This window comes from Schistocerca gregaria, chromosome X (assembly GCF_023897955.1).
Source record: "Schistocerca gregaria isolate iqSchGreg1 chromosome X, iqSchGreg1.2, whole genome shotgun sequence".
Lineage (NCBI taxonomy): Eukaryota > Metazoa > Arthropoda > Insecta > Orthoptera > Acrididae > Schistocerca > Schistocerca gregaria.
In genome coordinates, this window is record NC_064931.1 from 187,745,827 (window position 1) to 187,772,657 (window position 26,831).

The 26,831-nt window shown below is 40.0% G+C and overlaps 1 protein-coding gene across 1 annotated transcript in view; it reads left to right on the forward strand.

Annotated features, from left to right (window-relative positions):
• LOC126298489 (Fanconi anemia group M protein-like) overlaps nucleotides 1–26,831 on the forward strand; it is a 238,262-nt gene that overhangs the window by 142,580 nt on the left and 68,851 nt on the right. The window contains exon 17 of the mRNA XM_049989825.1: nucleotides 15,580–15,675. Coding sequence (XP_049845782.1) covers nucleotides 15,580–15,675 — 96 coding nt within the window. The remainder of the gene's footprint in view (nucleotides 1–15,579; nucleotides 15,676–26,831) is intronic.

Genomic DNA, 26,831 nt, shown 5'->3' on the forward strand with positions numbered 1-26,831 from the left:
AACATCAAGGTACGATGATGACGACTGTGGAGCAACTCAGCCGGCGAGCGACTGTCTTGGGGCTGAGAGCAATACGAGGACAAAAAGAGCAATAACGCGTCATCCCAAGAATGCCACTCTTTCAACTTCAACATCTGTGACTTGAAAGTCCTAATCAATCGTTCAGCGGCACCGTTTGACTGTGGCGAAAACAGCACAGATGTCAGATGTTGAATACCATTGGCCTTGTAGAATGACTGAAATTCTGCGAACAGGAATTGTGGGTCATTGTCGGAAACAATAGTCTGTGGAAGACCTTCAATGCAAAAGATAGCGGATAACGCGTGGATGGTGGCAGATGACGTCGTGGAAGACATCCGGACAACAAAAGGAAAATTACTGAATGAATCTACCACAACCAACCATCGAGCATTCCAGAATGGACCAGCAAAATCGATGTGTAAGTGTTGCCAAGGGGAAGTGGCTTTTGGCCATGCAAAGAATTTACGCAGTGGTGCTGATTGTTGTTCGGCACACACCATGCAAGAAAAGCACATATTCATAATCGCGGCATCGATTCCAAACCAAGTACAGTGCTGACTAGCAAGTTGTTTCATTCTCACTATACCCCAATGTCCTTGGTGGAGAAGCTGTAAGACAGAGGACTGTAACGAACGTGGTACCACGACCCTGGACTGATCATTATCAGAAAGCAACAGCGAAACACCACTTCGTACAAAAAGTATCTCCTTGTGAGCAAAAAATCGGCGAACCAACGGGTCCCTGATCCGTGACTTTGACAAGGGCCATTGCGTAGCAACAAAACGCAGAACAGGAGCAAGGACAGGGTCGGCAGCTGTGGCTGTAGCTACACGACGAAAATCAATCGGAAACGATTCGACCACGTCATCGGTTTCCGCATCAATGAACATGCAAGCAATTTCGGAGGAATCGAATGCCCTATCCTCAGCAACAGGCAAGCGGGACAACGCATCGGCGTTTCCGTGCTTAGCAGTGGACCAATACAAGATATCTATAGCGGTACTTTGAGAGGAAAATAGACCAGCGAATGAATTTCTGCGCTGTACGTGGAGGTACAGGCTTCGTCGGATGTAAAAGCGATGTCAAAGGTTTGTGGTCTGTGATTATGGTAAAGTGACGACCATACAAGAAATCATGAAACTTTGTAACACCAAATACGAGAGCCAATGCTTCTTTCTCGATCTCTGAATAATTTCTTTGCGCAGACGAGAGCAATTTGGACGCAAAGGCAATAGGGCGATCGTGCGATCCATCTTTGTGTGCAAGCACTGCACCGATCCCGAAATCCGATGCATCCACCATCAACAAGAGGGGCTTCTGGGGATCGAATGGCGTGAGGCAAGTATTGGAAAGCAACACCGATTTCAACTGGCGAAAGGCACGTTCGCATTCCGTCGTCCAGACGAACGGATCACTTTTACGGTGTAAGCGATGAAGTGGAGCTGAAATGGAAGAGGCATGTGGAATATAGCGGTTATAATACGTAATTTTTCCCAGCACACTCTGTAGCTGCTTCAAATTCTGCGGCGATGGCAAGTCTTGTATGGCACGAAGGTGCGTGGGACTGGGATGTATGCCTTGGGCATTGATTACATGTCCCAGGTACGGCAAGTCCCAAGCAAAAAACACACATTTGTCCTTCCGCAAGTGAAGACCATTTTGTCGCAAGACCTGAAATAATGTTCTGAGATTGGCCAAATGTTCTTCTTCCGTCTTTCCGGAGATCACAATATCGTCCAGATAATTTGCTGCAGTAGAGACTGACGCACAAACAGTTTGTAAATATTGCTGAAACAATGCAGGGGTGGATGCACACCCAAATGGCAGTAGTTTGAATCGATACAAGCCAAGATGCGTGTTAACCACCAAAATGCACTGGGATTCTTCGTCCATCGGTATTTGCCAGTACGCATCTGCTAGGTCCAACTTCGAGAAATATTTACCCGGGCACAGTTTGTCAAAAGATCTTCCGGGCGGGGTAAAGGCAAAGTTGAAACCACTAGTTGTGGATTCACTGTTGCCTTGAAGTCCACACAAAGTCTCAACTTACTGGAAGCTTTTGGCAAAATTACTAAGGGTGATGCCCAGAGAGAAGCCTGCACACGTTCAATCACACCTTGTGATTCCAAATCGTGTAATGTTTTTGCGACCTCATCACGCAATGTGTGGGGAACATTGCGCACTCAGAAAAATTTCAGTTGCGCGTTTACTTTCAGTTCCAAATGTGCTTTATAGTTCTTAGCGCAACCGAGGCCCAGTGCAAAAATGTCTGCAAATTCTGCACGTAGACGAGAAACACTGTCTGCAGGCACAGTCTGGTTCACTGATAGGACCTTATTTACTATAGACAAGTTAAACAACTGAAATAAATCGAAACCAAACAAGTTCACTGCAGAAGAAGAACGAAGGACATAAAATGACACAAGTTTTGTTTGTCCTTTGTATGTTGCAAGAAGGCTGCACTGTCCTAACACAGGGATCTCTTGACCTGAATAGCTAGTTAACATTTGCGGCACGCAACAGAGGTGTGCCCAGCTGTTTGTAAGTGTCTTGACTGATCAGTGAAACTGCAGCTCCGGTATCAAGCTGGAATGGTATCACTTTGCCGTTAATGTCCAAGTCTACAAAAAGTTTATTGTCCTGCTGACGACAAGAGCACCTGTCTCGTGCAACGTGAACTGACACTGGTACAAAATTACGTGTGACTTGACAGGAGTTCCGGCGATGTCGACGCACACTGTTTGTGGGACAAACACAGTCACTGTTAGAGAGAGTGGCACTGCGCGGAGTGGAATGAACTACATGGATTTACTTGGGCGAAGTTTCGCGAGCCTGAGAAGCCTTAGTTCGATTCCGATTCTGGCGCGAAGCAAAGGGCCTGGAACGGTTTTGAGCTTCCGATCTGAGCTTTTTCTGGCAAACACTCTGAACATGCCCTTTTTTATTTCAATAAAAGCAAGTAGCTTGGTGTGACGGGCAATTCTCACGCAAATGTTTAGTAGCACACCGCGGGCATGATTTGATCACTGCATTTGCTTGCCTGCGCGGCACACATGGCTGAGAGCCTGGCGGCAGCATTGCGGCCGGGCGCGAGGGCTGTTGACTGCTCCATGCAGCTCACTCGGCGGGCCGGGTAACCTGACACACTGCTGGCGAAGTTTCAAATGATTCCTGAGCAAAGTCAAGTGTCTCCTGCCGATCCAATATGTCCATCACTTCTTGAAGGGAGGGATTTACTAGTTTCAAAATCTGTTCTCTTATACGAACATCAGAAACGTTCTGTGCAATTGCATCACGTACCATAGCATCTGAATAAGGGAGTCCACATTGACACTCAAAAGCACAATCCCTAGTAAGACCTTGCAAGGTTGCAACCCACTCCCAATTAGTCTGACCTGCCGTACATTTTGTACGAAAGAAGGTATACTGTTTGGCAACGACATTGACTGATTCTTTGAAATATGCATCTAATGCAGACAAAATTACTTCGTTGGACAGAGTTGCTACGTCACGTCGGGGAAATAATTTGACTATCACACAGTACGTTTGTACCCCTACTGAGGACAACAAAAATGGCTGCCGCTCGTTACCTTGAATTCTATAGGCGGCGAGATGGAATCCAAATTGGCGTGACCACTCTGTCCAGCTTTCCAGTGCAGCATCAAAAGGTTGAAAAGTTGGTGCAACAGCGTGTTGTGGCTGCGTTAGCGGTGAAGCGGCTGCTGCCGCACTGTTTTGCATCGCACGTTGACCCTGGACGAGCCGTCCATAGGCATCCAGTAAGTCCTGTGTCTGCTAATTCTGTAAGCGATAAAATTCGGACTGTACATCTGGAGATTGTGGTGAAGCCATTACACAAGTAAATCAGGGCAATATCGATAAGAACACTTTTACTCTCGTCGCCAATGTTGTGGTTGGCAGGAGAGCCAACCCCGTATTTCTAAAGGAGGCCAAAATGCACGTGTCTCAGCTCACGCACTCTGGCGTGAGGTCTGGAACATGACAAGGGAATTAGAATTGAGAAAAATGGACATAGCTGGTGGAATACTTAACTTTAATCCATTAATGGAGAACGTCCCTCTTTATGGTACATGATTCACAATATCAATAGTACGGATACTGGCGCCTTGCTAGGTCATAGCAAATAACGTAGCTGAAGGCTATGCTAACTATCGTCTCGGCAAATGAGAGCGTAGAAGTCAGTGAACCATTGCTAGAAAAGTCGGCTGTACAACTGGGGTGAGTGCTAGGAAGTCTCTCTAGACCTGCCGTGTGGCTGCACTCAGTCTGCAATCATTGATAGTGGCGACACGCGGGTCCGACGTATACTACCTTACCGCGGCCGATTTAAAGGCTACCAGCTAGCAAGTGTGGTGTCTGGCAGTGATACCACATTTTCACCTGATTCTGCTGTGACTTTTCTAGAGTCATACAAAGAAAGTCTACAATCAGTAGTGTGTAAATACCTAGGTCATGCAGTACGAGCTGAAGCCGACTTTAACCTAAGTACAGACTGGGACCTCAGTTGATTCATTGCAGGGGGTGCAGACACAGTCTTGCGTAGTACTTCTGAACACGTTTTCCAAAGACTGTCTTGACCAGCTACTTCAGCAGCCCACACACATTGGAAGTATCTCAGACCTTGTAGCTAGCCGGACATTATCGATGTTGTCAGTATGGAGACAGGGATTAGTGATTGTGAGGTCATCATAGCAACTCTGGTTACAAAAGTTAATGAATCAGTCAAGAACGCCAGGAGAGAGTTTCTCTGAGTAGATAAGCAGTTGTTAGCATCTCACTTAGACAGTGAATTGCAATCATTCACTTCCAGTTTGATGAACATACATCAGTTATGGACAAAGTTTAAACAGATTGTAAATTGTGCTCTGAACAAGTATGTGCCAAGTAAGTGGATAAAGACCCGCCATGGTTTAGTAATGAAATTCAGAAAATGTTGAGGAAGCAAAGACTGTTGCACTCACAGTTCAAAAGAGAAGGCGCAAATGACAACACGTAAAAGTTAGTTGAAATTTGTGCATCTGTGGAAAGATCTATGCATGAAGCATACAACTTCTACCACTGTCATACCTTAGCAAAAGACCTGGCTGAGAACCTGAGAAAATTCTGGCCCTATGTCAAATTGCTTAGTGGGTCATAAGGCTTCCATCCAGTAACTCATTCACCAGTTTGGTGTGGCAGTTGAAGACAGCAAAATGAAAGCCAGAGTTTTAATTCCGCATTTAAGAAACTGTTCACACAGGATAATTGTAAAAATCTGTTGTCATTTGACAATCGCACAGACTCCCATATGGGCAACATAGTGACAAACATCCCTAGCATAGAGAAACACCTGAAAGAGTTAAAAATAAATAAATCACCAGGTCTGAATGACATCCCAATTCAGTTTTACAAAAAGTACTCTATGGCATTGGCCCCTTACTTTGGTTGCATTTGTTGTGAATCTCTCGCCGAAGTGCAAAGTCACAAGTGACTGGGAAAAAGTGCAGGTGCCTCCCATATATAAGAAATGGCACGCAAAATTATAGACCAATATCGTTTACATTGGTTTGCTGCAGAATTCTAGAACACATTCTGAGGTTGAATACAATAAATTTATAGACACCCAGAAGTTTAAGTCTACAATTCAGCATGGTTTCAGAAAGCATTGTCTGTGTGAAAGTCAGCTTATCCTTTTGTTACATGATATACTGCTATCTGTGGATAAAGGGCAACAGGCAAATCCCTTATTTCTAAATTTCTAAATTTCTGAAAAGCATTTGACACAGTACCCCACTGCAGACTTAATGAAGGTACAATCATACTGAATAGGTTCCCAGATGTGTGAGTGGCTCGAAGAAGTCTTAAATAATAGAACCCAGTATGTTGTCCTCAATGACGAGTGTTCAGCAGAGACAAGGTCTTTGTCAGGAGTACCCCAGCAAAGTGTGATAAGAGCACTAATATTTTATAAATACATAAATGATCTAACAGACAGGGTGGGCAGCAATGTGTGGTTGTTTGCTGATGATGCTGTGGTGCATGGGAAGGTGTCAAAGATGAGTGACTGTAGGATGATACAAAATGACTTGGCCAAATTCTAGTTGGTGTGATGAATGGCAGCTGGCTCTAAATGTAGCAAAATGTAAGTTAATGTGGATGAGTATGAAAAACAAGCCTGTAACGTTCGGATACAGCATTAGTATTGTTCTGCTTGACACAGTCATGTTGCTTAAATATCTGAGGGTAATGTCTCCAGTATGAGATGGAACGAGTATATGAGGGTTGTGGTAGGGAAGGCGAGTAGTCTACTTTGGTTTATCTGTGAAGGAGACCGCATATAGGATGCTAGTGCAACCTATTCTTGAATAATGTGAAGGTGTTTGGGATGCACACCAGGTCAGATTAAAGGAAGACATGAAGCAATTGAGAGGCAAGTTGCTAGATTTGTTACTGGTAGATTCGAACAGCATACAAGTATTACGGAGATGCTTCTGGTACTCAAATCGGAATCCCTGGAGGGAAGCCAATGTTCTTTTCAAGGAATATTATTCTGAAAATTTAGAGAACCAACATTTGCAGCTGACTACAGGATGATCCTACTTTGCCAATATACATTTCACGTAAGGATCATAAAGGTAAGATATGAGAAATTAAGGTTTGTATAGAGTCATACAGACTCATTCTTCACTCTGTGTGTCTGTGAGTGGAACAGGGAATGACACGACTGGTGGTGGTATAGGGTACCTTTCGCCAAGGACCGTACAGTGGTTTTGCGGAATATGTATGTAGATATAGTTCATTGGTGAATGATGTTCTAATACTGTAGTCAGTGGCACAAAAATGCAAGAGATTTGAACATGTGTTATGATATTTTACATGTAATGGGAAAACACTATGTTTCCGTACAATAATTTCTGATGCTAAACTTAACTGTCTTGGTCCCCACAAAAGATCTTCAACACTTGTAAAGGTAATTTATTACGCCCTGTATAAAATCCATTATGGATTATGTTTTGAGGTCCGTGATTGTCATTTAGAATGAAGAAATACAAAATTCTGTGTCATTCACATGAATTTTTACTTTATTTACTATGTGTTTTGATGGTTAACCATTATCAGGCAAAAGGCATCTTCTACATGACTGATTTTAGTAGTAAGCATTGGTGATTTTGTGTAGCAGCATGTGAGGTGGCCATGGGGTTATGTTGTGATTGATGTACAAGCAATTTCACTTTTCAGTGAAAGAATGTAGCACACATACTGCTGCATTTAAACTTGCAAATAACAACATAACATCTTGGTCACATCTTGTATCACTGCACAAAATCACCACTAACACCCACCACATATAACATGCCTTCCACCCAAAAGAGGAAAGGCCACTGGACCTGATGGGATACCAGTTTGATTTTAAACAGAGTATGTAAAGGAACTTGCCCTCTTCTTGCAGTGATGTACCGTAGGTCTCTAGAAGAGCATAGCATTCCAAAAGATTGGAAAACGGCACAGGTCATCCCCGTTTTCAAGAAGGGGCAACAAACAGATGTGCAGAACTATAGACGTATATCTCTAACATCAATAAGTTGTAAAATTTGGGAACACGTATTATGTTCGAGTGTAATGACTTTTCTGGTGACTAGAAATCTACTCTGTAGGAATCAGCATAAGTTTCAGAAAAGACGATCATGTGAAACCCAGCTCGCGCTATTCGTCCACGAAACTCAGAGTGTCATAGACACAGGTTCCCAGATAGATGCTGTGTTTCCTGACTTCCGCAAGGCATTTGATACAGTTCCCCACAGTCGTTTAATGAACAGAGTAAGAGCATATGGAGTATCAAACCAATTGTGTGATTGGATTGAACAGTCTCTAGATAACAGAACGCATCTTGTCATTCTCAATGGAGAGAAGTCTTCCGAAGTAAGAGAGATTTCAGGTGTACCGCAGGGGAACGTTGTAGGACCGTTGCTATTAACAATATTTATAAATGATCTAGTGGATAACATCAGAAGTTCACTGAGGCTTTTTGCGGATGATGCTGTAGTATATCGAGAGGTTGTAACAATGGAAAATTATACTGAAATGCAGGAGGATCTGCAACGAATTGATGCATGGTGCAGGGAATGGCAATTGACTCTCAATGTAGACAAGTGTAATGTGCTGCGAATATATAGAAAGAAAGATCCTTCATCATTTAGCTACAATTTAGCAGGTCAGCAACTGGAAGCAGTTATTTCCATAAATTATCTGGGAGTAGGCATTAATAGGGATTTACAATGGAATGACCATATAAAATTAATCGTTGGTAAAGCAGGTGCCAGACTGAGATTCATTGGAAGAATCCTAAGGAAATGCAGTCTGAAAACAAAGGAAGTAGGTTACAGTGTGCTTGTTCGCCCACTGCTTGAATACTGCTCAGCAGTGTGGGATCCGTACCAGATAGGGTTGATAGAAAAGATAGAGAAGATCCAACGGAGAGCACCGCACTTCGTTACAGAATCATTTAGTAATCGCGAAAGTGTTACGAAGATGATAGATAAACTCCAGTGGAAGACTCTGCAATAGAGACGCTCAGTTGCTCCGTACAGGCTTTTGTTGAAGTTTCGAGAACATACCTTCAACGAGGAGTCAAGCAGTATGTTGCTCTCTCCTATCTCACGAAGAGACCATGAGGATAAAATCAGAGAGATTAGAACCCACACAGTGGCATACTGACAATCTTTCTTTCCATGAACAATACGAGACTGGAGTACAAGGGAGAACCGATAGAGGTACTCAAGGTACCATCTGCCGCTTGCGGAGTATGAATGTAGATGTAGATGATGGCTAGTCTTTGAAACATGTATTGGATAAAATAAAATTTCATGACTGATGCAGAATTATGTTTTTTTCTTTTTTTTCATTCAATTTCAGTGCTGTTTTAAGGACTTAACTATGGTAGTCATTGATGCTGAGGAACAACAGAAATATGTTGCTGTGCCTGGAGATGATCATGTCAGTTACCAGTGATAAATTGTTTTGCTGTATGTCAAATAGAACAGAACTTTTTACATTGAATTTTGGATGTTTTATTTCATATACTGATGTGTTTCATATTGATGCTGATAGATATTTTCTTACGTGTTTTTCTGCATGTCGTGCTTTATTGTCTACTCTTCATAGAAGAATTTGCTTGCATGTGGGTTATTAGTGTTGAAACATTACGTGATCCTCAAAGAAGTGTAGTGGTGGGCATTAGTGACCACAAATCAGTTGTGATGGAAATTAAGAGTATAGGTAAAGGTTCAGTAGCAACAGAACAGAAATGATATTACAGTTAAAATGTAATATAAGCTGCAGAACTAAAAGCTTTTGAAATATAAAACTGTGTGGAGTGGGTAGAAACTTGGATAACAATAAGTGACAAGTGGAGAAAGTCTACAGAATAAATAAAGAGTGGACAGGAACAGTGGATACTGGAAGCAAGCAAGAGGTGGCCATATCCAGCATACTGTAACAAAAAAATATGAAGATTAAAAAGGAAAATGTCAAAAAAGCAGTCAGAAACACACATCACTTAAAAAGAAATAAGGAGAGAACTAGTAGCAAAAAAAATGATTGAGTCAGACATCATATGAGCAACAGTAACTCATGAGGTAAATATTATGTATTCTTCCAATTATGTAAGTTATGTAAAAGGAACTAACAACATTCCATCTCTGTGAGGAATTTAATATGCAGCACAACACAATGGCTCAAGGAAACTCTGAATGGATTTAGGGAACAAATTACTTGTGAATCACAACTTCTAGGAGGATGTGGATGTCACATTACATGAATCATGGACCTTGCCGCTGGTGGGGAGGCTTGCTTGCCTCAGTGATACAGATAGCCATACCGTAGGTGCAACCACAATGGAGCGATATCTGTTGAGAGGCCAGACAAATGTGTGGTTCCTAAAGAGGGGCAGCAGCCTTTTCAGTTGTTACAGCGGCAACAGTCTGCATGATTGACTAATCTGGCCGTGTAACACTAACCAAAATGGCCTTGCTGTGCTGGTACTGCGAAAGGCTGAAAGCAAGGGGAAACTACAGCCATAATTTTTCCCAAGGGCATGCAGCTTTACTATGTGCTTAAATGATGATGAAGTCCTCTTGGGTAAAATATTCTGGAGGTAAAATAGTCTCCCATTCGGATCTCCAGGTGGGGACTACTCAGGAGGACGTTGTTATCAGGAGAAAGAAAACTGACGTTCTATGTCAGATTCCTTAATCGGGTAGGTAGGTTAGAAAATTTAAAAAGGGAAATGGATAGGTTAAAGTTAGAAATAGTGGGAATTAGTGAAGTTCGGTGGTAGGAGGAACAAGACTTCTGGTCACGTGAATACATGGTTATAAATACAAAATCAAATAGGGGTTATGCAGGAGTAGGCTTAATAATGAATAAAAAAAATAGGAATTCAGGTAAGCTACTACAAACAGCATAGTGAACACATTATTGTGGCCAAGGTAGATATGAAGCCCATGCCTACCACAGTAGTACAAGTTTATATGCCAGCTAGCTCCGTTAATGACTAAGAGATTGATGAAATGTATGATTAGATAAATGAAATTATTCAGATAGTGAAGGGAGATGAAAATTTAATAGTCATGGGTGACTGGAATTCGTTAGTAGGAAAAGGAAGAGAAGGAAACGTAGTAGGTGAATATGGGATGGGGGTAATAAATGGAAGAGGAAGCCGCTTGGTAGAATTTTGCGCAGAGCATAACATAACTCTTGGCTCAAGATCCATGAAATAAGGCTGTATACATGGAAGAGGCCTGGAGATAGTAGAAGGTTTCAGATATATTATATAATGGTAAGACAGAGATTTAGGAACCAGGTTTTAAATTTTAAGACATTTCCATGGGGCAGATGTTGACTCTGACCACAATCTATTGGTTATGAACTATAGATTAAAACTGAAGAAACTGCAAAAAGGTGCGAATTTAAGGAGATGGGACCTGGATAAACTGACAGAACCAGAGGTTGTACAGAGTTTTAGGGAGACCATTAGGGAACGATTGACAAGAATGAGGGAAAGAAATGCAGTAGATGAAGAATGAGTAGCTTTGAGAGATGAAATAGTGAAGGCAGCAGAGGATCAAGTAGGTAAAAAGTCGAGGGCTAATAGGAATCCTTGGGTAACAGAAGAGATACTGCATTCAATTGATGAAAGGAGAAAATATAAAAATGCAGTAAATGAAGCAGGCAAAAAGGAATACAAACGTCTCAAAAATGAGATCGTCAGGAAGTGCAAAATGGCTAAGCAGGGATGGCTAGAGGACAAATGTAAGGATGGAGAAGTGTATATCACTAGGGGTAAGATAGATACTGCGTACAGGAAAATTAAAGAGACCTTAGGAGAAAAGAGAACCACTTGCATGAATATCAAGAGCTCTGATGGAAACCCAGTTCTAAGCAAAGAAGTGAAAGCAGAAAGGTGGAAGGAGTATATAGTGGGTCTGTACAAGGGCAATGTTCTTGAGGACAGTATTAAGGAAATGGAATAGATGAAGATGAAATGGGGGATATGATACTACGTGAAGAGTTTGACAGAGCACTGAAACACCTAATGCGAAACAAGGCCCCGGGAGTAGACAACATTCCATTAGAACTACTGATAGCCTTGGGAGAGCCAGTTCTGACAAAACTCTACAATCTGGTGAGCAAGATGTATGAGACAGGCAAAATACCCTCAGACTTCAAGAAGAATATAATAATTCCAATCCCAAAGAAAGCAGGCGTTGACAGATGTGAAAATCACCGAACTATCAGTTTAATAAGTCACTGCTGTAATATACTAACACAAATGGAAAAACTGGTAGAAGCTGACCTCAGGGAAGATCAGTTTGGATTCTGTAAAAATGTTGGAATACAGGCGGCAATACTGACCCTATGACTTATCTTAGAAAATAGGTTAAGGAAAGGCAAACCTATGTTTCTAGCATTTGTAGACTTAGAGCTTTAGAGAAAGCTTTTGAAAATGTTAACTGGAATACTCTCTTTCAAATTCTGAAGGTGGCAGGGGTAAAATACAGGGAGCGAAAGGCTATTTACAATTTGTACAGAAACCAGATGGCAGTCATAAGAGTCGAGGGGCATGAAAGGGAAGCAGTGGCTGGGAAGGGAGTGAGACAGGGTTGTAGCCTATCCTTGATGTTATTCAGTCTGTATATTGAGCAAGCAGTAAAGGAAACAAAAGAAAAATTCAGATTAGGAATTAAAATCCTTGGAGAAGAAATAAAAACCTTGAGGTTTGCTGATGATATTGTGGTTCTGTCAGAGACAGCAAATGACCTGGATGATCAGCTGAACGGAATGGACAATGTCTTGAAAGGAGGAAATAAGATGAACACCAACAAAAGCATAAGGAGAATAATGGAATGTAGTCGAATTAAATCAGGTGATGCTGAGGGAATTAGATTAGAAAATGAGACACTTAAAGTAGTAAATGAGTTTTGCTATTTGGGAGCAACATAACTGATGATGGTCAAAGTAGAGAGGATATAAAATGTAGACTGGCAATGGCAATGAAAGTGTTTCTGAAGAAGAGAAATTTGTTAACATTTAGTATAGATTTAAGTGTCAGGAAGTTGTTTCTGAAAGTATTTGTATGGAGTTCAGCCATGTATAGAAGTGAAATGTGGACAACAAATAATTTAGACAGGAAGAGAATAGAAGCTTTCAGAATGTGGTGCTACAGGAGAATGCTGAAGATTAGATGGGTAGATCACATTGAATGGAATTGGGGAGAAGAGAAATTTGTGGCACAACTTGATTAGAAGAGAGATCGGTTGGTAGGACATATTCTGAGGCATCAAGGGATCACTAATTTAGTATTGGAGGGCAGCATGGAGGGTAAAAATCTAAGAGGGAGACCAAGAGATGAATACCCTAAGCACATTCAGAAGGATGTAGGTTGCAGTATGCACTGGGAGATGAAGAAGCTTGCACAGGATAGAGTAGCATGGAGAGCTCCATCAAACCAGTCTCTGTACTGAAGACCGCAACAACACAACACTATAGATGTAGCAGAGACATTTGATAGAGTCTATCATAGGCTCTTTTTAATTACATTATGAACTACTGGAGCAAAATGCAGAGTAGTAGGTGGGATACTGGCATATTTACAGGACAGAACCCAAAGGATAAAAGTAGGAGAGATGTTTCAGAGAAAGTAGAGCTTTAGTCAGGGGCGTCAAAGGAAAATGTGTATAAAATAACATAGGCACAGGTATCCGCTCTAATATCTGACTGGTTGCAGATGATCTAGTAGTATATTGTAGAATTCGGCAATTACAGAACTGTGGGGCTCTCCTGGATGACCTTGCAAAATTAAAAAAGATGGTAAAATGGAATGAGTATTAATGAAACCAAGAATTAGTTATTTAGTTTCTGCTCCAGAAAATCTGTGACAACATTTTAATATAAGTTAGCAGGGGAGGGAGACTCTGTATCAACTACTTTTAAGTATCTTAAGAGTGATCTCAGAGTGCACCGAGATCCTCGTATGAGAGGGATACTTTGCCAAGGCAGGCAGTGTCCTCTTCCAAGTGGTGAAAATCTTGAGGGGGTGCTCCAGGGAGGTGAAGCAGGAGGCATACTGTGCCTGGGTACGGCCTCATCAGGAGTATCGCAGTTCTGGATGAGGCATATACTTATCATGCCTGATTTTAATCCTGGAAAGCATATAGAAAAGGGTAGGAAGATTTGTCCAGGGAAATTTCAAAATATGCAGCAATGTCACTGCCATGTTAAAGGAGATGATAGGGAACCCATTGGAAAGCTGGGAAAAGGTCACAGATTAGGTAGCAAGTGTTAAGCTGTTGCAAGTTGTTATGTGTGGACTGGTATTAAAAATGATTTGAATGTGGAAGAATGTTAGAGAAGCCAAAGTTTTATACCATTTCTGTAAAATAAATGTGCTGTTCTTTATTGTATCTGTGGGTTGATTTTATTTCATATGTGATGGGGAAAGTGGAATATTTTACTGATAGAAAGCTGTTGAATCCCATACTTGAGACACTACAGAGTTTCAGGTAAAGTTTGGAACTGAGTATGTTGAGGAACTAAATGAAATGCGGTGATTGTGTATAGAAATATATATGTAAACCAAGAATACACATGGGGTAGTGATAAAATTCTATTTTATCACATTTTAACAAAATAAAGCTGAAACTACTAAACTTGTTGATGATGTTAGTTCTCTAAATATTCAAACTTCAGTTTAACACATTTATACCAATTATGGATGGCTTCGCAGAGCCCTTTGTCATAGACGTTTGCAGTTTGACTGTTCAGGAAATGTTCCACCTTGAAAATCATTTCATCGTCATTATGCAATGGCCATCCCATGCAGTGGCTTCTTCATCCAAGGAAAAAGGAAGAAGTTTCTGGGTGCATGCCATGAGCATACAAGGGTGAGGCAAAATTTGGTAACCTGAAGAATAAACACTTGTGACTGTGTCCTGTGCAGAATAAGTTGACATGTTGTCATGGAGCAAACCCATCCCTTCGATAGCTTCCCACAATGCTTTCCCTTGACAGGCTCATGGAACCTAATTAGGAAATTTCCCCAGTATGCCCCTGTTACAGCTGCCACTTATGAGCATCAGACTATGACAGTCCCAAAAAAACAGTTAATGTAACCTTGACCAATAGTGGTTAGCTTTTTTTGCCATTTTTGGCAATGGTGAACCACATCTTTTCAGTGCTTGGTTTGCTCCTTTGTCTCAGATTAAAGTGTTACACTCAGCAGTCATACATGGTGACTAAGGGAATGGGTGTGAGCAGCTGCAGAACCTAGAAGAAACTGAGCTTTGCAATGTTCAGAATGTTGTGCAAGATATGGAAAACTGATCTATGACCAATTTTCACTTTTTCCAATATCACCTTGATGATTACGCCCCGGTGTTTGAGCACCAGGACCACCACTTCTCTTGCAATTTCCAGTTTTCACAGGGAAGTGGTCTGTCACTTTATTTTCATCATTCAGACTTGTGTGACCACATTGGAAGCATCTGCACCACCTAACTATTATATGTCATATGATGGTGTATTGTTGTACACCCCCATCAGCTCAGCATCAATCATTACTTTGTTATTCCTACTCAAATGTAAAAAACGAATTACTGCACAACACTCCACTTTATCAGTGGGCTGTGCCATTTTGTTTTGGCTTTTGTAGTGACATACTGTGGTACTGTGGCATGAGGATTTCAGTGTGTACCAGGACTACAAGCAAGTACCTGTAAACAACATAAAATTAATCATGTAACTTTATCTTTTTGAGGGGATTCATAAAACATTAAGAGTACTTATCATGTGTTGCTGAAGAAGTATTAAAGCTTCATTGTAATGCAATATAGTAGTAGTAGTAGTAGTAGTAGTAGTAGTAGTAGTAGTAGTAGTAGTAGTTCTTCCATATGGCATTTCCACAAGAGAGGAAAGCACTCTCATTATTTATGATTTATAGGTTTTGTGTTTCCAATTTTTGATTTATAACTGGGTAATAGAAATTTACAATATCTCTTACAGAGAGTGGAGACAAATGCACAGTTACAGCAATAAGGCAAAGACTTTCAGTTCATCTTCCTATAATGGATCCAGCTTTCCTGTATGGTGCAAAAAAAGGTACGTTAAATAATTACAAATATTTTATGTTGTAAAACATTTCTCCAGATGACAAGAGAAAATTTCATTGTTGATTTGAGTTAAGAGTGTGAAACAAGCATAGAGGTTGTGTATCACTGTCTTAAATTGCTGCCCTCATTCGGTATACCACTAACAGCAACCATTCCACCATCACCAACAGTAACTGTTCATTCTACTGAATTCAAATTTTTGAGACATTTCTTCATGTGAAAATATTTTATTAATTTCTCCATCATGTTGTAGGGAATAAAGAGGTCACCAACTGTACCTAAATGCAATGTGTATGATAATTTTTCACGCTTCAGATGCATTGTCATTACATTTTAATATTGCAATACTGAGAGCATATTCTCATCATGGGTTGCTGTTGTATAATGTGTTGATTAATTCTGATTATTATTACGACCATTGTTGTTAAAATGTTGTAATAATGAAGAGCTTTAATACATGATAACCCGTACTTCACAACCTCAGTGGATGGAATGTCATTGCTGATGAAAATTTTATGCAGCCTCACTTTATACTATTAAATTTATCAAACTTGCTGAATTATCTGAAGTTCTGATCATACAATGTGAGCTTTCACAGCTTGTACTTACTTCACTTAAAACTTCCAGTGTACTAGGCAAAACTTCCAGTCTACTAGGCTGTTGTTGATCTATAAAAGTTTCTCCTAATGTTTTCTCTCTGACTGCAGGAGACATCTTCAGAGGTAAAATGTCGAACTGCAACCACAACTCATCGGAGCGACGATTATATAGGTGGTATAGAGGGCACCACAGTGTTCATCAAGTGATGTCAGCCATGATATTATCACTGGTATTGCCAACATTCTTGATTGGAAGTAATCAATCATCATTCATATGTTGCAGTGTTGACATCTGAATTTTGTCTAATTTAACACCTTCCTCTTTTCTGTTAAAATTGTTAAGGAGTTTATAGATCTCGATAGTCTCTCTGTACGTACGTGCATGATAATGTGATGTTTTCGATATGACACTCATCTCAGTGACTTTTGTTTCATGATCACCTGCTTGATAAAGATGTTCTGTTACTGCAGATTTATCCATATGTCCTAGGTGGCAATTCTTCTTGTGTTCAATGAGATGGGTGTTAACACTTCTTTTTGTGGTACCAATGTAAACCAGTCCACAGCTACAAGGAATTTTATATGCCTACGGTGTAGCCAAAGGATGCTGTGTATCTTTTTCCGATCTTAAACATTCTTTTATATTCCTGATGGGTCTGAAGGTAGATTCTACACTATACTTGGCCAACACTTTCTCAATGTAATGTGTAATGGTGCTGATGAATGGAAGGAAAACTTCCCCTGTGGGCAGCCATCATTCGTAATTCTTTCCCTATGGTGAAGTGCTGTATCTCCTTGTTAGAATCACAATTCTTCTTAAATATCAACCATAGACATTCAAGCTCATCTTCTAAGTCAGTTCACAAAATTTGTGTGCCCTGTCTACCAATGTTTTAATTTCCCCTCTTTTTCTGTCTAGGGTGGTGGTTCAAATCTTTGTGCAGGTAAGTCAGTATGCGTGGATTTTCTGTGTACTCTATGGCACAACATCCCATCGCCTCGCTTGATAACAGACACATCCAAGAAATTCAGCTGGCCATTATTCTCCATCTCTATAGTAAATTGTTTTTTCGGGTTGATACTGTTGAGATGTACCAGGAATTGACATAGCAGTACCACCTGACAGGCAACAGCTGGAGTAAGAGGACTGCCCATAGCCACACCATCAATCAGTTCATAAAAATCATGATTGTACTGGAAATAGATCGTAGCGAGGCAGTGTCTGAATAATGCTAGAAAAATATCAGCTATACATGAGATAGCTTCATTCACTGGAATCGTGGTAAATAGTGACACAACATCAAATCTAACAAGGATATCACCTTGACCCATGTGCATTTCTTTTTAATAATAGTATCAGTTCGATTAACGTAAGGTTGCAGCAGTGAGGCAAGGTGTCTAGCTAATTCGTGGGTGGGAAACCCTATAGCACTCTGAAGTTCTGTTTCTTCTGATTTCATTTCTCACATACTGTGAGAGTAGCACAAGTATTTTTGTGCTGATTTTAATCTATGGTTTTTAGTATAAATTGTCTTCTCATGTAATAACAATGTGTCTAGTAGGTATTACCATCCAGATAATGTTGGAAAAAAAAATACATTTTAATAAGAATCATTGTATCCCCAGATAGGTCTTAAGTTGTGTCTGTTGAATTTTTGCCTTTAGATAGAATATTCCATCATTTTTCAGATGTACATTCAGGATATTTTCAATTTATGTTCCAATATTGTGACTGACAATCTTTCAGTTGAGTTGTATGCTAGTTTTTAAATGACTTTACTCAATATGAAGTAAATGTGTATGTTCAGAGATAACAGAGTTGATAGATAGCAAGAGTGTCAGTCAATGTTACCAACATTGTTACCCCTGATGCATGCACATTTACTCCACAGTGTGTAAAGTGATTTGAAAACTTGCAGGTGACTCACTTTGAGAATGGCCGAAAGGTTGTCTGCTGAAATATCAGAACATTTATGAAATATCCTGGATGCATGCCCAAAAAATGATGGAATATAGGTCTTAAGCTTTTTAACATGTTTTGAGTTGTAGTTACATTGTGATGCTATAAAGGAAATGCAGGGGAAAATTAATTTTCTTGAACATGTTAATATTTCACTTTTACCACAGAACAAAGCAATCAAAAACCTATCACTGTAAATTTTGATGAACTGTATCGGCGTTAATGAGTATGATCTTGTAGTGATTTTGTTGAAGATTCCTAATAAATAGTGGATGCAGTATGTGGTAGTTTGTTGGTAACGATATGAAGTGACAAGTGTGATGTGTTTTGTCCAAGATGGAGTATTTTTTTAAATACAGTTCATAGTCATTTTCATTTGAAGGGTTCAACAAGTATGCAGATCAAAACCAAACTACAAAACAATCTCACAAGGGATGAGAAGATAAAGCATGCTCTAGTGGCCAGTTGAGACCACCACAAATATTCATACTAGGGTAATGACTTGGGTGGAAGAAATTTTTGTCAAATACTTGCAGAGTCTAATAAATTACACTTTTCTGAAGGAATGGCAAAATTGATAGTCTGCTGGATCATGTATGTAACTGTAGAAGAACATTATTATTAGAATTTTTTTTCCAAATAACTACCAAATAAAATCCCCCCCCCCCCCCCCCCCCCCCCCAGGTCTTTTCTAACTACCCTTAGTTACACTTTCATTCAGTAGCTACATGCTACAAAGTCCATGGCACTGAGGGAAGTGCCTTAATGGTTAAGAACAACATCAAAGAAACTGAGGAGGGGGGGGGGGGGGGGGTGTGATTGTCAGATCCCTGTTCAGCCATCAAAATTAATATTTTTTGAGATTTACCTAAATGATTCCTAGGCTGAGACCTTTACGTTTCACAGCTGAACTAGTTTTTTGTATCTAATTATCTAGGTGATGATGAAATGGTAAATTCCTGACATTCCTGCAAGAAATTCATTTTTAAAAATTATGATTCCCCTATCATAAGGGACTATACATAAATGGGGCAAAAGTTAAAGGTGAGGTAGCTATTTTTATTAATGAACAATATCAGTTCTTGTCTTTCTCACCTCAATACTGTGTTAACAGTTTGGTAACCAAATGCTTACACACACACACACACACACACACACACACACACACCAGCTGTCAGTGAAAACACAAATTAAAAGAAAATGGGAAATACCTTTGTGTGCTGTTCAGGGATGCTGAATTCCAGTACTTCCTGACAAAGTACAAAAGCAGCAGAAAAAGTACAGGGACTCCCTGAAGACTGTAAAAGCACATTATTATGCTGAACAGATAAACAAATCTACTAATGAAACTTCCTGGCAGATTAAAACTGTGTGCCCGACTGAGACTCGAACTCGGGACCTTTGCCTTTCGCGGGCAAGTGCTCTACCATCTGAGCTACCGAAGCACAACTCACGCCCGGTACTCACAGCTTTACTTCTGCCAGTATCTCAGCAGAGTGAAAATCTCATTCTGGAAACATCCCCCAGGCTGTGGCTAAGGCATGTCTCCGCAAATCCTTTCTTTCAGGAGTGCTAGTTCTGCAAGGTTCGCAGGAGAGCTTCTGTAAAGTTTGGAAGGTAGGAGACGAGGTACTGGTAGAAGTAAAGCTGTGAGTACCGGGCGTGAGTCGTGCTTCAGTAGCTCAGATGGTAGAGCACTTGCCCGCGAAAGGCAAAGGTCCCGAGTTCGAGTCTCGGTCGGGCACACAGTTTTAATCTGCCAGGAAGTTTCATATCAGCGCACACTCCGCTGCAGAGTGAAAATCTCATTCTGAAATCTACTAATGTTATTAGAAGACCCTGGAATATAGTAAGCAATGATGGTGAAAAGAGAGAAAGTATCGAAGTCACAGTAATACAGCACTAGGAGAAAATGGAATGTTGGTTAGTGAGCCAAAGTCAGTATGTGAGATCTTCGCAGGACATTTCAATCAGTCACACAGATAAGAAATTCATGAAACAGCACTAGAAATAAACTCAGTTATAGTGAGTGTCTCATTTTCTCAAAGGAGTGTAACAGAGTGCAAGGTAATGAGAATCATCTAAAAACTCTAAATGGAACATCTTGTGGCTGGAATAACGTATCATCTGCATTATTTCAAGAAAATAGAAATGGATTAATAAAATCACTAACACATTTAATAAACAGTTGAAATTGCCATGGGGTTTTTCCAAGCCTGTTAAAAATCACTCAGATATGATCAGTGTATAAAAGAGAACAATTACTGACATAGATTATTTATAGGCCAATTTAATTGACTTCAGTGTGTGGCAAGTTTCTTGGAAGAATAATTGTAGACCAATTGGAATCTTTCTTCTGCAAATACAACCTACTAAACAACTCGCAGCAAAGGTCTGAAAAGGGTGATGCACAGTACCAGCAGTAGCAACTTTTCTTCTGTGAACTGCCAAGCAAATTGTATGAAGAAAACAAATTCATTTGGTCTTTTCTGGACTTGTCTAAGATATTTTAGTCTGTGAATCATTCAGTAGTTTTATCCAAACTTGAAAATTCAGATAGGAGTGACACAGAATTTGGTAAGGTTTTACCTCCAAGATAAGACAACGTGCCAGAATAAGTCAGAAGAGTGATAGTAAGATACTAATAGTAAAATGAACATACAAGACTCTCAAGTATGGAGTCCCACAGGATAGTATTCTTTGGGCCATTAGTAATTTAAGACAACCACATTACTCAAAGCTAGTGAACTATGCTGACATACAGCATTTATTAGCTGGGGCTGTACTGAAAGACAGAATTGCAAAACAATGAAGTGAATTTTGGCCTTATCATGAATAAACTTGTATTGAATATGGACAAGGCAGGTGTTCTGGATCCATTGCTTTTCTTTATGTGTATTGATGATCTGCCACTTCACATAACAGATGATGTAAAAATTGTTCTGTTTACAGAAGACACGTTGTGAAAGATATGGAACATAATATAAATGATGTAGCTAATAGCGTATTCAGTAACATCAATGTGTGACTTTCAGAGAACAGATTAATGGTTAATTGTAACAAAACTCTGTGAATACATTTTCTGACACAAAGGCCTTGTAGAAGCAAAATTCTGTTGTCCAAAGATAGTCAAATAGTCAGTGAAGTCAACAATTTTAAATTTTTAGGGCTGAGGATAGATGGGAGGCTTTCTAGGTCATATAGATTTCAAGCTTTTGTGAAGAAAGTAAATGCTACTGTCTTCACTATAAGAATGAGCTCCACTGTCTTTGACACTAGAATACAAATGCTTTTGTTTACTTTGCTTACTTTGTCTATTATCTCGCATAGTATTATACTCTGGAGCAGCTCTGTACTCTTTATCAAGAATATTCTTAGCCCAGAAATGAGCAGTCAGGCTATTATGCAGTGTCAATTCGTGAACTTCATTTAGGCCATTATTCAGATGTTTCAGAATTCTAACTCTGCTGTCCCTGTACGTATATTCCAACCTGGGATATATTGTTACAGAAACTGCAACATTCGTTCAGTGAACAATAGACGGAAAAATTGTATACATTTCGATAACAGTACCTTACACTTTGTACTGAAAGCTGTGTACTATTCAGCAGGTTTCATTTTCAGTAGAATTCTATGTTGTTGTTGTTGTGGTCTTCAGTCTTGAGACTGGTTCGATGCAGCTCTCCATGCTACTCTATCCTGTGCAAGCTTCTACATCTCCCAGTACCTACTGCAACCTACATCCTTCTGAATCTGCTTTGTGTATTCATCTCTTGGTCTCCCTCTACGATTTTTACCCTCCACGCTGCCCTCCAATACTAAATTGGTGATCCCTTGATGCCTCAGAACATGTCCTACCAACTGATCCCTCTTCTTGTCAAGTTGTGCCACAAACTTCTCTTCTCCCCAATCCTATTCAATACTTCCTCATTAGTTATGTGATCTACCCATCTAATCTTCAGCATTCTTCTGTAGCACCACATTTTGAAAGCTTCTACTCTCTTCTTGTCCAAACTATTTATCGTCCATGTTTCACTTCCATACATGGCTACACTCCATACATATACTTTCAGGAACAACTTCCTGACACTTAAATCTACACTCGATGTTAACAAATTTCTCTTCTTCAGAAATGCTTTCCTTCCCATTGCCAGTATACATATTATATCCTCTCTACCTCGACCATCATCAGTTATTTTGCTCCCCAAATAGCAAAACTCCTTTACTACTTTAAGTGTCTCATTTCCTAATCTAATTCCCTCAGCAGCACCTGACTTAATTAGACTACATTCCATTATCCTCGTTTTGCTTTTGTTGATGTTCATCTTATATCCTCCTTTCAAGACACTATCCATTCCATTCAACTGCTCTTCCAAGTCCTTTGCTGTCTCTGACAGAATTAAGATGTCATCAACGAACCTCAAAGTTTTTATTTCTTCTCCATGGATTTTAATACCTACTCCGAATTTTTCTTTTGTTTCATTTACTGCTTGCTCTATATACAGATTGAATAACATCAGGGGGAGGCTACAATCCTGTCTTACTCCCTTCCCAACAACTGCTTCCCTTTCATGTCCCTCGACTCTTATGACTGCCATCTGGTTTCTGTACAAATTGTAAATAGCTTTTCGCTCCCTGTATTTTACCCCTGCCACCTTTAGAATTTGAAAGAGAGTATTCCAGTCAACATTGTCAAAAGCTTTCTCTAAGTCTACGAATGCTAGAAACGTGGGTTTGCCTTTCCTTAATCTTTCTTCTAAGATAAGTCGTAAGGTCAGTATTGCCTCATGTGTTCCCACATTTCTACGGAATCCAAACTGATCTTCCCCAAGGTCGGCTTCTACTAGTTTTTCCATTCGTCTGTAAAGAATTCACGTTAGTATTTTGCAGCTGTGGCTTATTAAACTGATTGTTCGGTAATTTTCACATCTGTGAGCACCTGCTTTCTTTGGGATTGGAATTATTATATTCTTCTTGAAGTCTGCAGGTATTTCGCCTGTTTCATACATCTTGTTCACCTGATGGTAGAGTTTTGTCAGAACTTGCTCTCCCGAGGCCGTCAGTAGTTCCAATGGAATGTTGTCTACTCCGGGGGCCTTGTTTCGACTCAGGTCTTTCAGTGCTCTGTCAAACTCTTCACGCAGTATCGTATCTCCCATTTCATCTTCATCCACATCCTCTTCCATTTCCATCATATTGTCCTCAAGTACATCGCCCTTGTATTGACCCTCTATATACTCCTTCCACTTTTCTGCTTTCCCTTCTTTGCTTAGAACTGGGTTTCCATCAGAGCTCTTGATATTCATGCAAGTGGTTCTCTTTTCTCCAAAGGTCTCTTTAATTTTCCTGTAGGCAGTACCTATCTTACCCCTAGTGAGATAAGCTTCTACATCCTTACATTTGTCCTCTAGCCATCCCTGCTTAGCCATTTTGCACTTCCTGTCGATCTCATTTTTCAGACGTTTGTATTCCTTTTTGCCTGCTTCATTTACTGCATTTTTATATTTTCTCCTTTCATCAATTAAATTCAATATTTCTTCTGTTACCCAAGGATTTCTACTAGCCCTCGTCTTTTTACCGACTTGATTATCTGCTGCTTTCACTATTTCATCCCTCAAAGCTACCCATTCTTCTTCTACTGTATTTGTTTCCCCCATTCCTGTCAATTGTTCCCTTACGCTCTCCCTGAAACTCTGTACAACCTCTGGTTCTTTCAGTTTATCCAGGTCATATCTCCTTAAGTTCCCTCCTTTTTGCAGTTTCTTCAGTTTTAATCTACAGGTTATAACCAATAGATTGTGGTCAGAGTCCACATCTGCCCCTGGAAATGTCTTAAAATTTAAAACCTAGTTCCTAAATCTCTGTCTTACCATTATATAAGCTATCTGATACCTTTTAGTATCTCCAGGGTTCTTCCATGTATACAACCTTCTTTCATGATTCTTAAACCAAGTATTAGCTATGATTAAGCTGTGCTCTGTGCAAAATTCTACTAGGCGGGTTCCTCTTTCATTTCTTAGCCGCAATCCATATTCACCTACTTTTCCTTCTCTCCCTTTTCCTACTGCCGAATTACAGTCACCCATGAGTATTAAAGTTTCATCACTCTTTACTATCTGAATAATTTCTTTTATTTCATCATACATTTCTTCAATTTCTTCGTCATCTGCAGAGCTAGTTGCCATATAAACTTGTGCTACTGTAGTAGGTGTGGGCTTTGTATCTATCTTGGCCACAATAATGCATTCACTATGCTGTTTGTAGTAGCTTACCCGCATTCCTATTTTCCTATTCATTATTAAACCTACTCCTGCATTACCTCTATTTGATTTTGTGTTTATAACCCTGTAGTCACCTGACCAGAAGTCTTGTTCCTCCTGCCACCAAACTAGTAGACTGGGGGGGGGGGGGGGGGGGCAAAAAAAACTGATTGATAAATCACAAGTATTCAAATCCAAGTTAAAAGATTTCTTTGTGGCACAGTCCTATTTTGTGCAAGAGTTCCTTGCATTAGTTGACAAAGTTTCTCTACAATTGGTCACTTGTTCACATACTCTCCATTTTTTCATATTTTATTAATTCTTTAATTATGTTTTATAAGTTATATAATCAGCATTCTGTAAATTATACAGGATGTCCCAGGAGGAATTGTCAGTATTCAGGGATGTTACAGGAAGTATCATTCAAAGCAGAAAAGTCAGGTAAACATGGACTCTAAAATAAATACACTTAAAAGGTCCATGTGCTTCATCTTCAGTACTGTAAATACAATGTCTTCTACTGCAAGCTCTTTGCTTTCCATGTTTTGAGTATGGGCTCTATGGACCAATACAACAAAAAGAGTCCAATAAGCATGGGCTCTAAAGTACGAGGGTACTCCCAAAACTAAGGTCTCCTATTTTTTTTATAAGTACAGGACTCTGTTTTTGTGGCAGTTGGTCACATTGTTATGAAGAGTGCTTCACACACTGTGTGTAAACATGCGCGCACCTTGCTGAGGTGCTCAGTCTTGGCTTGGCAGCCATTGAGAATGGAGCTCCCGTTGGATGTTACCGCCAAATGCGAATTGTGCACAGTTATTCAATTTTTGAATGCAGAGGTCACTGCGCTAATTGAAATCCATCGCTGATTGACAGAAGTGTATGGTGAGTCATGCATGGACATCAAAAATGTTCGTAAGTGGTGTAGAGAGTTTGCAGCTGGTCGGACTGAAATTCACGACTAACCAAGGAGCGGGAGACCGTCAATTTCTGAGGAGACAGTGTTGAAGGTTGAGCAAAGCATGCGTGAAGATCGGCAGATCACCCAGGATAATCTCTTCACGTTGGTTCCTAAAGGTTCTCGAAGCACCGCTCACAGAATTTTAATGGAAACATTGAACTACCGGAAGGTGTGCGCAAAATGGGTGCCACGCATGCTGACTGAGGACCACATGCGGCAACAAGTTGATGCTTCCCGCGCATTTTTTCACCGCCTTACAGCCAAACAGGACAACTTTCTGGACTCAATTGTCACGAGTGACAAAGGTTGGGCATACCATTTTACACCTGAGACCAAGGAACAATTACGCCTGTTCATAACTTTCTGAACAGTATGGCGGCAAGCTGGTGTGACATGGGCATACAAAAACTGCCACAGCGTCTACAGAAATGCTTCGACAGAAATGGTGATTATGTCATAAATAGCTAAATGTTCAAGCTGTAAACTGATGTAAACTATTGTAGAAATAAACAGGTCTATGTACTTATAAAAAAATAGGATACCTTACTTTTGGGATTACCGTCATACATACCTCAAGAGCTGTGAGCACTTGCTAATCTCTGCGACTGTGAAACACATCTCGTACTGGTCAAGTGCTCATGGGTGTTAAGGTATACAGTTTAGAGCCTATGTTTACTAGACTTTTTTGATTTAAATTATCATTCCTGTCATCCCTGAATACTGATCATTCCTGCTGGGACATCATGTATGCTAACTCGTTCCATGGCCAAATAACTTTGGCTCCCATGGTCCCCTGTAATATGATAAATAAACAAATGAAGTTCTTGTTAAATTATAACCAGTCTAATGTGGACACAAATATTGAATCACTGTCTACAGCTGAAAAATATTATATACATGAATTTTTAGACATTGTAATGGATGAAAAGTCTTATGTGGAAAGGGCATGTCAGATGCACCTGTAAAAATATTACCTGCAAAATTTCCTTACTGAAACGCCTCACAAATGTAACTACTTCTGTCCTAAAGCAAATACACTAAGTATTAATCCACTTGCTTTTGCAATATACTGTAGGATTTAAATTTGGGGGTGTGACACCCATAATCTATATGGGTACAATATTCAGACTTCAGAAGAAGCCAGTTAGAAGAAATGCTAGTATAAACAAATACCAGTTGTGTAGCAAGTACTTCATGAAGTATAATTTGCTGACTGTGTTCGCAGGATGCCTTTAAGACAATTATATTTCTAAAAGAAAATTAATAAATTAGGGTAATGACTAGAGACAGACATAAATCATTACAATACACAAACAAAATGTGATTATCATAGGATTCTGAGTAACAAAAGAGCTACAGGTCATA